At 57.4% G+C, this 15,486-nt stretch overlaps 2 protein-coding genes across 5 annotated transcripts in view; one reads left to right on the top strand and one right to left on the bottom strand.

Moving 5' to 3' along the window:
- The first annotated feature begins 2,138 nt into the window (after positions 1-2,138).
- LRRC10B (leucine rich repeat containing 10B) lies at positions 2,139-6,272 on the top strand. Its single transcript, XM_082628779.1, has one exon. The coding sequence runs from the start codon at positions 2,352-2,354 to the stop codon at positions 3,228-3,230; it is 879 nt and encodes a 292-aa protein (XP_082484905.1). The 5' UTR covers positions 2,139-2,351; the 3' UTR covers positions 3,231-6,272.
- Positions 6,273-11,507: 5,235 nt separating this feature from the next.
- SYT7 (synaptotagmin 7) overlaps positions 11,508-15,486 on the bottom strand; it is a gene marked incomplete at its 5' end in the record, with an annotated part of 59,708 nt that continues 55,729 nt past the window's right edge. For all 4 annotated transcript variants that reach the window (XM_082629064.1, XM_082629062.1, XM_082629063.1 and 1 more), the window contains 3 exons: positions 11,508-12,326; positions 14,511-14,710; positions 15,214-15,328. In XM_082629064.1, coding sequence (XP_082485190.1) covers positions 12,222-12,326; positions 14,511-14,710; positions 15,214-15,328 — 420 coding nt within the window. In that variant the 3' untranslated portion in view covers positions 11,508-12,221. The remainder of the gene's footprint in view (positions 12,327-14,510; positions 14,711-15,213; positions 15,329-15,486) is intronic.

The following is a 15,486-nucleotide window of genomic DNA, read 5'->3' as shown; positions in this document are numbered from 1 at the left end:
GAAGTTCCTCTGGCTGGGGCTCAGAATTCTCCTACATCCCAGATCTGGTGTCTGGGCCCCACTTATTTTCTGCCCGGGTCTTCTACCTCAGCTTGCATCTTATCAGTCTTCGTTCCAGGATAGGGGTCCAAGGCTAGTTCCTGGCTCAGACCAGTACCCGTCTCTGTGTTCACCCCATGACACCCCTTGCCTGATTACAACTACTATTGCTCTGGTTTGTTTACTTATCCAACACACAGATATCGAGTATCTGAGAAAAAGATGCCAGGAGCAAAAAAAGGTACACACTGAATAATTCCATTTATATGAAATTCAAGAGCAGGCAAAACTGATCCATGATGATAGAGGTCAAGATCATGGTTGCCTCTGGGATTGACTGGAAGAGGCAGGTGTGAGGGAACTCTGAGTGATGGAAGTATTACACGGGTGTTTACATTCGTCAAAACTCACCAGACTGGAAAAACAAAAACAAAACAGACAAACAAAAAAACTCACCAGACTGTACACTTATGATCTATGCATTTCACTCTATGTAAAGTTTGCCTCCATCTTTTAAAATGTTGATAATTTTCATGGAACGACTACTATGTGCCAGACACTGTGCCAGCAGGGAAGGAGACAAGCTTACCTGCCCCAGCCAGCTTACATTTCAGGGGTTATAGTTTTCATCCTCTCCTTGCACTGGCCCCTGCTGTCTGCCCTTGGGCTGGCCTCCTTCCCAGATTGTAGTGGAGATGGGAGTGGGGGTGGGTCAGAGGGCAAGATGCTGTCTAGAGGTCTGTCCCTGCAGTCAATTACATGGTCACACCCACCAAGGTGGGAAGGCAGGATGGAGGAGGCCTGGAGCCTGCAGACTTGACTTCCTGGCTGTACACTCTACTCACTGTGTGACCTTCAGCAAGTTGCCTGCCTAGTCCCTCTGGGGCCACTTTCCTCATCTTTCTTATGGGATTAATAATGCCTTTGTCATAAGAGTTAGACTGAGGCTCTGCTGTGAGAAAATTCATGGACAGAGGTGGAGTCATTGTTTCCATTTATTGGAGTGGTACTTGGTTAAGAGCAAAAGTTGGAGAGTCAGACTGCCTGGTTTCAAATCCCAGCCACCAGCCAGCAGGGTGACCTTGGGCAAGTCACCCAGCTTACATCAAACCTCTCAGAGCCTCAGTTTCTCCATCTTTAAAATTGGGGCAATGAGGGTACCTACCTCATAGACTGTGGCAAGGACTCAGCGCAATGCTTTTAGCATAGTGCTGGGCACATGGCAGGCTGGCAATAAACCAGAGGGAGTGTTTCGGCTGGCAGCTCTGGCAGGAGGGCTCGGAGCAGGAGGGGAGAAGTCATGGGCAAAAAGCTGTTGGTGGGAGCGTGTGCAAGAGGAACAGTTCCAGAATGAGCGTGGTCATCACTGGTGGTGCTCAAAGGCGCTCGTGTGCGCCAGTCCTCCGTCCACCGCAGCCACACACCGAACTTGAGCGTAGCTGGAAGGACTCGGCAGGAGAGGGGGGTGTGAGTGCACGAACGAGGAACCTGCTGTGCACTGCGGGTGCACTGGGCGGGGAGGGGGGCGGAGCCAAGCTTGGGTCCCCGCAGATCCTCAGCTGTGACCCAGTCTGAAAAAGCCCAGAAAGGAACAACGGCCTGAGTTACTATCCTAAAGTGACCCCAGCGGGAAGACTGGGCGCACGCCGCTGGACACGAACGGCCGGCAATGACCGCGCCCCTCAGTCCCTCCTCAAGAGCCACTTGTCCAGAGTCCTGGGTCGCGCGCCGGCGTTTCCTCGGTCCTTGGTTCCTTCTTCTTGGACTTGCAGCTCTGGACGCACACAACCGCACACCAAACGGCTCGCTGTGGCTGGAAGTGTAGAGAGCGTCTGTCGTCGGGTCTGTTCTGGCACGGTGCCAGCCTTGCGGACAGCGGATCTTGGGTTCCCTCGGCGAGCGCTGGCTCCGGGGCTGGTCGGGTGCCCCGGCGCCCAGACCCCGCTCTGGTGGCACCTTGGCCCCGCCCCGCCCTCCCTCCGCCTCATTGGCAGCCGCACGCGCGTCGGGGGTTGCCAGGGCAACGGGTCTCAGAGTTCCGAGTCAGCGCTAACCTGAGCCAGTCGGCCTCCGGCGGAGGGAGCAGGGGAGGCCGGAGGGCGGACGGCGGAGCGCTGCGTGCGGCGCGCGGCGGCTGGGCCCCAGGAGGGCGCCTCCTCCCGGCCAGGCACGGCCCCCCTCCCGGCGCAGGGGCAGGCCGGGGCGGGGGGCCCCGGAGCCGGCGCGGCCTTGGCCCCGTCGAGGAGGCCGGGGGGTCGCGAGGGCGGGGCGATGCCGGGCGGAGGCGGAGGCCCCGGCCGGGGCCCGTGACCATGGGCATAGCCGAGTCCACGCAGGACGAGCTGCCATCGGACGCGGAGGAGCAACTGCGCAATGGCGAGCAGCAGTTGGAGCTGAGCGGGAGGCGGCTGCGGCGGCTGCCCAGCGCCGTGTTCGCGCTGAGCCGCCTGCAGAAGCTGTACGTGAGCGGCACGGGGCTGCGCGAGCTGCCCGATGAGATCGAGGAGCTGCGCGAGCTGCGCATCCTGGCGCTCGACTTCAACAAACTCGAGCGCCTGCCCGACGGTCTGTGTCGCCTGCCGCGCCTCACGCGCCTCTACCTGGGCAGCAACCGGCTGCCGGCACTGCCCGCCGACTTCGCGCAGCTGCAGAGCCTGCGCTGCCTCTGGATCGAGGGCAACTTCCTGCGGCGTTTCCCGCGGCCGCTGCTGCGCTTGGTGGCGCTGCAGTCGCTGCAGATGGGCGACAACCGGTTGCGTGCGCTGCCCGCGGAGCTGCCGCGCATGACGGGCCTGCGCGGCCTCTGGCTCTACGGCAACCGTTTCGAGGAGTTCCCGCCCGCATTGCTGCGCATGGGCCGCCTGCACATCCTCGACCTAGACCGCAACCGCCTGGGCGGCTTCCCCGACCTGCACCCGCTGCGCGCCCTGCGCGTTTTCTCCTACGACCACAACCCGGTCACTGGGCCCCCCCGCGTCGCCGACACGGTCTTCCTTGTGGGCGAGGGCGCCGTCGAGCGCATGGCCGAGCGCGACGAACCCACGCCCCGGCCGCCGCCCCGGCGCCCAGCGCGGGCCTTTGAGGATGAGGAGGAAGAAGACCTGCTCATAGGGGGCGGGAGCTCCCGGGCTCTGGGGCCCCCCGTGGACAGCCTCTGCGCCCTGGAAGCAGCTCCAGGACTGGGCACCTGAGCCTGTGCTCTGGGTGTTGGGCCTCCGCCACTCTGGGAGGAGGGCCTCTGGGAAGGTTTGTGGGAACGGTGGGTCCCTACTTGAGGCAGAGAAGGGGTCTCTTTGGGCAAGCTGCCGGGGACAGGCAGGCCTGGGGGCCATCTTCAGACATTCCAGGGTAGTGAAAAGACTGCCTACTGGCTGGTCTCTGGGCGGTCTTCAGGCCAAGAAGTCCCGGTTCCGTCCAGTTCTTATAGCTCCGTCTGGTCCCTGATAGAGTCACTGACAACACAGTAGTAAAGGCACCAGCTTCTTCCTGGAACCAGGGTCACACTGACCATGGAATCATCCCCTTGGCTGAGTCTGGAAGCTCAGGGCACCCAGCAACCTCCCTCCTCCTGGAGTCTGGGTCTTCTAGGTCCACCCTTTCTGGTGCAGGAGCCGCTACCTCTGGAGTGGACCACACGCCTGCTTGAGGCAGAACTGCCCCCAGAAGAAGGCCTGGCCCAGGGGCAGGGGCTTGGCGTTGGGGCTGGTACCCAGGACAGACAGGTGTGGGAAGCCGGGATTGGGGCCCTAACACCATAGCTGCCCTGTTCCTCCACCAGGGCTCACGGTACATACCTCCCTCCCCAGGTCCCCTAAATTTTGTGTGGGGAAGGGGGCACTCAGAAGGCAAGGTCTCTGCCCTTGCCTTTTATTCTGTTCTCTTCTTCCAGCTTGTGCCTGGAATCTTGCTGGGAAAGAGAACATTCCCTCCCTTCCCCACAGCCTGAGCCTTCCAGCTGTCAAGTTTGAAAAGAAGCCACTGTGCCTCTAGGGCCTCGTGCACTGGAGAGAGAGGCTCTCTACTCTGGGCGGCTGCTCCAGTGTAGCCACTGCCTGTACTCTCCATTCCCTTAAATGGGCACCATCGGGGTGGCTGGCATGGCGCGGGGCATGGGACGATCACTGTGTGCCTCCACTCCGTCACCAGGACAGCCTCCGGGGCTGAGGAGTGAGGCCTCGCTCTGCAGTTCCCAGGGCCAGATCTTTCCCGTCCAAGCAATAATGGGAGGAGGGCCCAGGGCCAGGGCCACTCAGGGACACTGTCGGGGGCAGGGCCCCCCCAGGGTAGCGTTTTCTTTAGGAAGAAAAAAAAACTGGCTGTAAACATAAATTATATTTCTCGGAGAAAGAATGTGCGTTTCCCACATGCCTGTTTATTTATAAGCCCTGGGAGCACTGGGTCCCGTTGCTGTGGGGACTGTGGGCTCCCTCTGGCACTGCCCTCTGTCCATGTGCTCCAGCTCTATGTCACAGTGGCCCCGGCCAACTGTTGTGTCCTGTCTGGGGAACAAGAGCTTGTCTTCAGTCACAAATGGCTTTGGCTGCTCAAGACTGCTCTCTCATCTGGCTGTATCTTACTCTCTGCCACCTGGCCACCGCCCCTCACCCCCAGTCCCCCTTCCTTGGTCTTCTCCAGCTCAATTCTCAAATTCCTGACTCTTAATATGTTTCTGAATCTCAAGCTTGGCTGACCTTTCTCTATTCTTTCACTGGCACTGACCCCCATCCTCCCTGTCTGACTCTGTTCTTCCCTCCTTCCATCTCCCTGGCTCCATTTTCCTCTCTCTGTCTCTCCCTCTTAGTCTTTTTTTTTTTTTTTTACTCAGTCATTACTTTCTTCCCTCATTGTTCAGAAAAAAAAGAAAGTATAAATATTTAAAGAAAGAGAGAAAATTGTAAACCCGCAAGCCTAGAGGCCCATCTCCCTTGAGAAGATGCTGCCAGGCCACCATCACCATGGCAACAGGGATGATGTCATGCAAGGCCCAAAGGTCAGGCCTGGCCCAGCAGCTCTGCTGGCCACTGGGCTGGACCTGGGGGTTAGGAGGAGGCTGGGGATAGATCTGAAGGAGTCAGCTTGGGAAAGTGAAGGCCTCCAATGGACAGAAAGTGCTCTTAGGGTGGGAAAGATTGGAGGCTGCCTCCTTCTCAAGGAGGAAGAGAAAAAAAAAAAAAGGGGGCTTCCCTGGTGGCGCAGTGGTTGAGAGTCCGCCTGCCAATGCAGGGGACACGGGTTCATGCCCCGGTCCGGGAGGATCCCACATGCCGCGGAGTGGCTGGGCCCGTGAGCCATGGCCGCTGAGCCTGTGCGTCCGGAGCCTGTTCTCCGCAACGGGAGAGGCCACCACAGTGAGAGGCCCGCATACCGCAAAAAGAAAAAAAAAAGGTGGAAGAGGAGTGTGGGGGTTGGCTGCAGACCTTGTCCCTCCCAGGGCTCCTCAGGTGCCCATGCTCCCCCTGTTGAGGCTCCATCAGGGCCAGTGGTCCCTCCTGGGGTCTTGGAACTTGCAGGAAGGAACTTGAGTTCTTAGTCACTCAGGTGGGGTAGGAGTGTCAGCCATCCAGACTGTCCTCTTGCCCTGTGATTCCTATGATGGCATATTCCCCTGGGCCTAGAATCAGAAGGCATGGATTTCAGTCCTGGGACTTCCCCGGTGGCACAGTGGTTAGGAATCTTCCTGCCAGTGCAGGGTACATGGGTTCGATTTCTGGTCCGGGAAGATCCCACATGCCGTGGAGCAACTAAGCCCATGCGCCACAAAAGCCACAACTACTGAGCCTGCGTGCCACAACTACTGAAGCCCGCGCACCTAGATCCCGTGCTCCGCAACAAGAGAAACCACCGCAATGAGAAGCCCTTGCTTGCCGCAACTAGAGAAAGTCTGTGTGCAGAAACGAAGACCTAACACAGCCAAAAATAAATAAATAAAAATTAATTTTAAAAAAAAGAAAGCATGGATTTCAGTCCTAGTTCTACTATTGACCGAGAGATCTTAAGCAAGTCATGCCCCTCCCTGCCCCCCAGGCCTCAGTTTATCCATCTGCACACAAGGAGCTGGGTTTATTTAGAGCTGATGCTGCAGCTCAGCACTCCATGCAACCTGGTGTTTGTCCACCTTCCCTTTACGCAAATCTCAGAGGTAAGGGAGGGGGGTGCAGGGGAGCCACAGTTATCCTGGAGTAACTGCCAGCCCAGATTCCCTTCCTCTCTCTGGTCTGTTTCCCTGTGCCTCTTCCCCCGTTGCACTCGTGCGAGGACTCTAGGTCCCGGCAAAGGCCCTGTGATAAGTCCCCCTGGGCCCTCCCGAGGCACACAGGGCTGTGCCTTTTTGCATTGTCAAGGACGGCACCCTTAGCCACAGCCGCTCGCCAGCCAAGCAGGGCTGCTGAGGCTGAGTTTCTCTGCAGGGAAAGAGGAGAGAAATGTGTTAGGGGCCCGGGAACCAGCTCTGCTGCTTGCTTGCTCTTCACATCAGGAGCCGCTTTCTCTTGGGAAGTTAGAGACTTGGGTTAAAGTGGGTGCTGATGCCTGGTTTGAGAGCGCTATTGAGGGTCTCTGTCTCCATGTAGAAATGGGGGAGACTAGGATAGGAAAGGAGCTGTTGCCAGGGAAGCTGGGCGTCACAGCTCTCCTTGGTGATGAAGAGAGAACTGTATTAGGAGTCTTAGCTCGCCTGCTCCCCACCCCCATTTGCCTGCTGGGGACTTCTCACGTGGCCTTGGGGGAGCAGGGAGAAAGGGAGACGACTTTTGTAGGGACACTTGTTAACAGTGACCACATCGACAGCTCCGCACATTGTTGGGGGGACGGTCAGGGGTGGGTGGGCCATGGGGGAGCAGGGCAGAGGCCAAGGGAGTTACAGATCAGACCAGGAAGGCAGGCTGTGGGGACTGTGATGAGACCAGAGCAGAGGCAGCGATGGGGCAAGGGACAGGCCTGGGGAGGTAAGTGACTTGCCCATAAATGGGTGTTAGGTCTCCTAACCCAATGCTCAATCCGTGCCACAGGAGATCCTCTCTGTCCATGGCTGGTGGTCAGGTCTGGGTGTGGAATAAGTGGGAATCGTAGCCTGTCTTCCTCCCGGGACCTCCCAACAGCCAGATCTGCTGGCCGGCGGAGCAGCAGAGATTGGATCCTTTCCTGGCTTCATTACCACCATCCCCCTCTTCCCATCCACACTCAGGGGCTTCGGAAAGCAGGAGAACAAGGTACTCGGGACCTGGGGGCCCTGCCCAGAAGCATCTCCCTCGCATCCAATGCCACCACATCAGCTTGCTCAGCCATCACCCCAGAGCTTCCTTAAGACACCTGGGCACTCTTGTTCTGAGGATGGACATTTATTAGCACACTTGAGTGTGCTGCACGGAACATGTATTCAGACAGGGATCCCTGCCCAGGGGGGCTCACAATCTAAAGGTGACACCACACATACACACAGGACACAGACACAGAGAGCAGGGCATCTTCAAGGGACACAGATGGTTGGGGAGACACACGCTGGGGCATATGGGGCGTGTTCAAGCGTTGTCCTTCTGGTTGTCTTTGTTGGGGAGGGAGAGGGAAGCAGGACGTGGCCTTCCAGAAAGCAGCGGAATCCAGGAGGGACTTGCAGGAGGAAGAACACCAGAGGGCACTGGTCCCAGGCACAGGGAGGGATGGGGAGTCTCTGCAGGCATGGATGAAGAGAGACCCCACGAAGTGAAGGCAGGAGAAGGCAAAAAAGCCCAGGAGGAGGCCTGGAGCCCATGACATGGGGCTGCCACCTCTGCCAGGCTGAACTGTCCTGCTTTCAAGCCTAGTTTTTCCAGAGCGAGCCTGAACAGAAGTCCTGGCAAGGAGTGCTCGTGTGAGGCTACCTCCCAGACCCTAGGGCTCCCTCCAATCTCTGAGCCAGAGATCAGAACCTTTAACGGGACATTGAAACCAGGCTGTCGGAAATTCATGGGGCAGAAGGGGAGAGGGCGGGCAGCTTCAGGTGGGGGTACTTAGTGCAGGAGGCACTGTGGCCCCTTCACTCGGAGTGGGCAGGGGACACACGACAACAGACGGCACTCATTTCTTGGGTGCCTGTAACAGATGTAGCACCTTCCTTCTGAAGCACCCCGAGAGCCGCCAGGCCTCGGCTTCTCCTGGGCTGTGTGTGGGAGGGAAGGGGAAAGGGCTGGGATGGTTATTGCTCTTTTGTGGATGGAGGGAACTGACACCAGGAGGAAGGAACTAGCTTGCCCGGGGCCACTGTGTCTGGGGAAGGAAGACACTGGGGCCCAGCTTCCCAGGTCCTCAGGTTAGGACTGGCCTTGGGTGTTTTTGAATTGGAGAGACTTTTACAATCCTAAAGGATGAAACCAGAAAAGGTTGGAGAGAAGCCACAGGTCCAGCCAACAGACCCAGAGCTTCGCAGGGAACAGAAGGGGGAGGACGTGCTGGCCTGAAACCACAGTGGCCCAGCCAGTGTTCAGGTGGTGGTGGGGAAGGTGGAGGGTCTCCCTTTGGTTTGTCTGACCTGCCTTGGAGAGGGCACTCTCCAAGTGCCTTGGAGGGGGCACTCTCCAAGTGCCTTGGAGGGTGGTTCCCCTGGGAACTGAGGAAGGGGATGTTGGGCTGGGTGAGCTAAAGGGGCACCCCTCAGGCCCCGAGGAGACTCCACTCCCAATAAGCCTTGCTTGAGGCCTGATCCAGGGGGTATGGCTGCTCCTCTGCTTTCTGGGTAGCTGGTGGGCTCATATGCTCAGCCTGAGGATAGGCTGGAAGGGCCTCATCACCCGTGAAGCCAAATCCCAAAGGTGACAGGTGAGGGGAGATGCAGCCCCAGGCTCCCCATCCCCTCACCCCACTGCTTCTTCCCCTGGAAGGAGAGGGAGAGCTAGGACCCACGGAGGAAACAGCCAAGGCCCTACTTTTTCACGATCCTTTATTAATCAGAACAGGCCTTGCCACAAAAAGCACGGCCCATTCCCACAAAAATATGATTTTGCAAAGAGGAAATCTTGCTGGCTTAGAGGGTGCGTGTGGTGGAAAAATTTTGTATGATTCTTTTTTTCCTTTTTTTTTCTTCAGTTTTCCTTCATTTCTCTTCGCTGCAATTTTTTTTGTGATAGTGGGTTTTTTTTGTTGTTGTTTTTATAAAACACTTGCACTCAAGGACTCAAACACAATACAAACAGCGACCACCAATCCCCACCCCTGGGACCCCAGCGGGGCTGGGGACTCTGGGGGCTTCCCTTGGCTTTTTTTGTGGCTGTTTTCCTTGTCCCTTCCCTGGCGTCTGGCGCCGGTGGGCAGGTGCGGGGCTCTGGAGCAGGTGGAATTTGTACAGCAATTACGTGGGGAGATGGTCACAAGAAAGGAGACCTGAATAAGATAACGACTAAGTCTAGGGTGCCCACAAAGATGGCAGATGACCGCTCATGAAGGGACCGGGGACACAGTGGAGAAGAGATAGATGGGCCCAAGTAGGCCTCAGCTATCCCTGGAGGCTCTGTGGGGGGAGGGGAAGGCGGGCCTTGCCTTCAGGCTACGGTAATAATACTTTACTCACGGGTAGCACCTTCAGAATCCTCCTGCCTCCACCCCCAGGTCAGGTGACAGCGGCCTTACAACCTCCCCTATGAGGTAGGTGAAGTATTATTACCATCATTTACAGATGGGGAAACTGAGGCCCCGGAAGTGTGGGTGATTTGTCCAAGGTCCTAGGATGGTGACAGGGCACGAGGGCCCTCCCCCCACCCTCAAGTTCCCCCTTTCCTTGTTCTTCTACAGCCTTAGACCGCCCCCGCCCTCACCCCATACCACCCGCTGCTTCCCTTGCTAGCCCACCCAGCCCTTGGCCCACTACTTGCCACCCCTCCCCCGCATCCCGGAGCTCAGGGTGCCCGTCGCGGTTGGAGAACCGCAGGCCCGGTTCATCGACGTGCCTGGGTGGGGTCAGATTTGGAACAGGCACGGCCTGGAGACGCTCTCTTCGTGTGTGATTGGCTAAGAGCTTCGGGGACCGGGCTCGGAAACCGGGGATGCAGTTGCCCCGCCCACTCAATACCAGTTGGTTCAACCCCCGACTGCTCTGTAGCAGACACCGAGGCCTGCGACTGGGCTCGCTCTCCCAGCGGCCTCCGGCGGCGTGGAGAGGGCACAGGATTCCAGCGAGGGATGGAGGATGGCGGATCCCCTCCGCTTCTCAAAGCTTCCAACAACACCCTTTCTTCGCTTCCACTGTCTCCGGGGTCGCTGCCCTCCCGTCCCCGCTGGGGGCTGGTTCCCCAGCCTGCCCGATAAGGACTGTGCCGTTGGGGCAGGCCCCCATTTTAAGCAAAGCTACAATATGGAAAAATTGGGATTTACAAGGAATGTGGGTGACTATTTGCTTTACGTTAGCACTCTTCACTCTACAAAATGATTCACCTACTTTGTATGATATTCCTCTAGATCTTTGGGCTTAGGGAGTAGGGGCGGTGGGGGGTGGTGAGATTCTAGGTAAGAAACTTTTGATACGGGCAAAAATGTGAGCGTCTACTGCACAGAGCAGAACGCTCAGCTAAAAGGGAAGTCTACTTAAGGAAAATGGTTCCCGACTGCCTATGCTTTTGCCGTGCTCAGTGGGGGACCCTTTCCAGAGTCTCCTTCCTGGGGTGTCAGACCCATCTGGGGTTGAACTGTGCCCCCAGACCTCGTCCACAGACTGTAGTGTCAGGGCGCCACCTCGCGGTGTGTGCCGGGAATGTCAGGCCCAGGCTCGCGGACCCCTGGATTTGAGGCTGTCACTAGCTGTCTTGCATCAATACCGGGACCAGCGTGGGGGTGAGTGGGCTTAAGCAGGGATCATCCCGAAACCTGCTGCCTCCACGGGGATGCCAGTTCTCGTCTCTGCAGTAGCTGAGGCAGAGGAACCGCAGCTTCTTTGTGTGGGGGCAACCTCAGAACTCACAGAATCCTGGAATGTTCCCTGCTTCCTCTGCCTGAAGGGACCAGGAGGGAAGGTGAAAGGAAAGTCCTGGAGAAGGTCAAGTGATGGAAGATCAGAGACCACGACGGAATGAAAGGGAAGGTCTATGAGCACAGGGGATGGAGGGGTGGAGGTGCGTGGCTGGGGAGGTCTGCACAGAGACGAGGAAAGGGAAGGAAGCTGGAAGGCGTGGCAAACGTTGCCAGCGTGGCTGGGATACAACGTCTGGGAAGGCTGAGGGTGCCTTTGGATGAGGGTGTTAGGGAAGAGACCTAGTGGGGGCTTGGGACCCCTGAGACAGAAGGGAGCAGGGGAGTCCTGGTGGAATGTGATACACACAGTGGGTGCCTAAAAGGCATGAACTGATGTTCAAGAGATGAAATTGCTGGGGAAGGAGCTAGTGGAGAGTTCTGGGGAGGTGGGGGTGGGGGAGGAGGAGGCAGCCCAGCTCTCAGCCCAGCCCCTGTCGGCCCCCTCTTCCCCACCCCACCCTTCCTCCATCCCTGCCTCTCCTCTCCCACCCCCCGGCTCTGTGCACTGACTTCTCAGCCTCCAGCCCTAACTCACTTCATGAAACCCTGCCCTCTCTGCATCGTCTTCAGCACTGCGGGCCCCAGGGAAACAGGGAGCGAGTTCCCCCACCGGCACACACGCACGCACGCACACGTACACACACACGGTGGACACAACACAAGTACACAGGGCTGCGGCTCCAGGACCCCGGAGCGGGCTATATACTATCCTCGGCATTCAGGGCCCAGCCGGCACCTGAAACTGCCCTGGAACAGGCCTCTCTTGGTCGGGCCGGGGCCAAACGCCTCGACCTCCCCTCTCCTGGGCCCACGTTGGGGGCTGGGGAGGGGGCGGCCTTTCTCCACTCCAGGCACTGCCTTAAAGAAAACGGGGGACCGTGCCCACCTGGCGGGCCTCTGGAGGGATCTGCTCGTCTGCCCATCTGGCTCTCGTGCTCCGCCCCCCACTTCTTTAGTATCGGCAAGTCAAGAAGGAAAGGGGCAAAGCAGGAAAATGGCTCCCAGAGCCCCTCCACCAGAGCTGGACCGGTGGGGAATGGGGTTGGTTCTCCCTAGAAATGGGGCTGGATTCCTGGGACCCCTCCCTGGCCGAGCCCTCAGGATCCTTCCTTCACCCATGGCAGGGGGGCCAGGCCAGGCATTGTGCATAAAGTGGTGAGGGCATGATGGGGACCCAGGCCCTTGGCCCCCTGGGCCTCCCTTGGCCCCATTCAGGCCTTCAGCTGGTGCCACTGAGCCACAGGCTGCCGGGGACGGGCAATCATGTCCTTCCAGTGTTTCACCTCCCCGGGCCCACTCTTCCAGGACAGGTAGATCTGGGAAGAAAGGGAAGAGGACGGCATTAGTGGCATTCTCTGAGGTGTTGCCCCTGTGTCATTGTGGAAACGGAATGTCAATGGTGGTGACACTCCATTTCCACAATGGCCTGTGATCATGGGGACCAAGGGGCTTCTGCCTGCAGTGACAACCTACCCCACAGAGGCCACCCTCTTTTCCTTGTTGTGCTTCCCCTCGGGAGCCTGGGCATGCCTGGCCCTTCCAAATTAGACTCCCAGACTCTTTTGTGGTTTGGGATTGATGGGAATGGAGGCAGTTCTCTCCCACACCCTTCCCTCCCCCACCTGTTGGGCACGGCCTATCTCTCCTTACTGACAATCACTCCCACCTCCTGGGCACTTACTACACACCAGACACTGAGCTAGGGACATTATATACATAGATCATCAAATCCTTACCTGTGAGGCAGGTATGTTATTATCCCCATTTTACAGATGGAGAAACTAAGGTACAGAGAGTTAAGAGACTGACCCATAGTCACAGGATTTATGAGTGGTGCAGAGGGATTTAAATCTAGGTCTTTTGGGCTCTATACTATCGGCCCAAGCCTACCTCCCTCTGTGTTAGGGGCCTCACAGCCTCGGAGGGCTGTGTGCATGATCCCCGGGCTGACACCAGCCTTGTGACTGGCGATTAGCTAAGAGCACAGGGCTCTCTAAGCTACCCAGACCAAAGTGAGGACAAATCCACCTTCACCTTGGTTCAGCCAACAGAAGGTAGGACTGTTTCAAAGGGAGCTATAAGTGGTATCCAAAGAATACCCAACTCCAAAAGGCTAAGCTTCAGAAGAGCTTAGAAGTAGGTATGGTTACTTGGCCTGAGCTCATCAAGGAAGGGCTCAGCAGGTCCTGCTAAGAACACATAGTCCTACTGGGGTGTAGGTGATGCTATCCTGGGGACCTGTCCCACTTGTGACCACAGGTCGGCAAGTCATACTCCCTGGGCCTTGCTAGATGGCGGGCAGGGCCAGCTCTCCTCTTTGGGGCCAGCTGCTTCTCTTCCACCCCCAGTAGCTAGGTTCTCCATTCCTATCTGTCTGAGAGGTGTCTCCACCTCGGCCCCCTTCCCTGTGGGTGCCCAGGTCACCCCTTCCCATTTCCCTCATACAGGGCTGTGCCCTGAGTGATCCATGTTCTCCCTTCCCTTGCTCCTGGCATCTACCCTTCCCCTCTGCCTGCCCTGATCACTGGCTTCCTGCACTGTTCCTGGTCAAACTTCCAAGCCTAAATGGACACGCATGCCCTTACTAAGAACTTTTCAAAAACAACTTTCATTATAATAGTAGCTAACATATATGTTCCAAGTTCTGAGCTAAGCATCTCACCTGTGTTATTTAATCCTCCCAGCACACTGTGAGGTTAGGATTGTCTTACTCTCATTTCAAGAGGAGGAAATGAGGCTCATAAAGGTTATGACTGTTAAGAGGTGGAACTGGCACCTGGATCCAGGTAGTATGACTATCAAGCACATACTCTCAACACTAAGCCATAAACAAACACAGGAATAGACATTTCAAAGTAGAAAAGTGGATGCGTTTATGTCCCAGAATCGTATCCTGCAAAAACTCAAGGCCAGGCATGGATTTGGGGTTAAAATAGGATGAGGAGAGGTTACTTTCTACAAGGAGAATGTCCATGTATCTCAGGCAATTCTTACGCCACCCTGTGAGGTGCTGTAGGGTTGGTATTAGTAGCTCCATTTATAAATGAGAATGCTGAAGCTCACAGAGGCAAGTGACTTGCCCAAGGTCACTTGGGGAGCCAAGATGAGGTGGGAACCAAAGCCAGGTCTTTGGAGCCTGACTACAGCTCTCAATACTTGCCTCACGCAGCTCGCCCTCTACAGATGGGACGCTGGGTGACATTGCTCTGATGTCCTTACCCTGTCAGAGGGTCCTGTCCAGAAAACCCTCTTCTGGGGATCCAGGGCGCTTTTTCCTACCACCCCCTTCTTTCCCTGCTCTTCCAGTGGTCTGTCCTGAAGTGGTGGACCCACAGTAGGACACTTAGGGAGAATCTCGTCAAATCCTCTCATTTTGAGATGAAACGGAGGTCCTGACAGGGGAAGGGACTGACCCTCTCTCTCCTGCTGTCCAGCCCTGTGCTCACCCACTACCCCGGCTGCTTCTTCGGAGAACAGACCCTTGCTGGGTGGCCCCCTACCTTGCCAATGACGTCGTTGCGGCTGAGCTTGTCCTTGTCCATGACAGTGATGATGATGGTCGTCTCCCTCAGCTTCTCCGTAGGGATGTCGAAGGCAAAGGACTCGTTGAAGATGGGGTTCAGGTTCCTCTTCATTGTCACCGTCTTCTTCTTCTCCACCCGCTTGTCCTTGTACATTAGCCACACCTTCACATAAGGGTCTGGGGGACAGGTGGGGGAAGGGTCAGAGGAGCGGCGGGGGGAAGCTGGGGCAGGAGGGGTTGCGTGTTTTCCCCAGAGGGTGAGGAAAGCCCTAAGGAAGGAGGAGGGGGATCTGGGGGGTCAGCAGATGGAGGGGCCGCAAGGGGCCTTAGCCATCACCTAGTGCCCTTCCGTGAACACGAATGAGAAGACTGAGAGGCCAGGTCTCACCCGAGGTCACGGACGAGTTGTGTTAGTGCCGGGACTAGAACCCAGGTCTCCCCACCATCGTGCTCGTTTTCTTCCTGATTCTGGGAAGGACAGTATCCAAGGTGATGCTGACCCTGAGGGTGCTCCAGAGACAGCACCAGGGCTCTAGGGTAAAGGAGTTGGGAATGGAGGTGGGGCACGGGGGACAAGGGTGAGGGCCACAGCCAGGACCCTGACATCCACATGCAGTGAGACTCCCGTGCACCAGGACCTCCCTGGCCCGTCTGCCCTCTGCTGCGAGAAGCGCCAGCACCTGACGTGCCCCCGATGTCCATGGCTTTGAGGTTCCGGGCTTTGATGATGTTCACGATGATGGAGTTGGCAGAGGGGTTGTAGCAGAGAGACAGGAGCAGCTCCCCTCGGCTCCCCTGGGAGGGACAAGTGGAGGGGTGAGGCTGGGCCACTCCTCTCAGCTCCCCTGGGAGGGAGAACAAGAGGGCTGTGGGGACAAGGGGAGCCCCCCCCACCCCAGGACCCCTCCACTTGGACCTGGGTGCTTACCCGCCCCCTCTGTCTGGCACGGATG

This window comes from Mesoplodon mirus (assembly GCF_964341445.2).
Source record: "Mesoplodon mirus genome assembly, chromosome: 7".
NCBI lineage: Eukaryota > Metazoa > Chordata > Mammalia > Artiodactyla > Ziphiidae > Mesoplodon > Mesoplodon mirus.
The sequence above is the reverse complement of the archived record's forward strand: the minus strand, read 5'-3'. Positions and strand labels throughout refer to the sequence as shown.

What these genes read in the sequence shown, in the direction of transcription:
- LRRC10B (XM_082628779.1), top strand. Translation starts at nt 2,352, where the DNA reads ATGGGCATAGCCGAGTCCACGCAGGACGAGCTGCCATCGGACGCGGAG.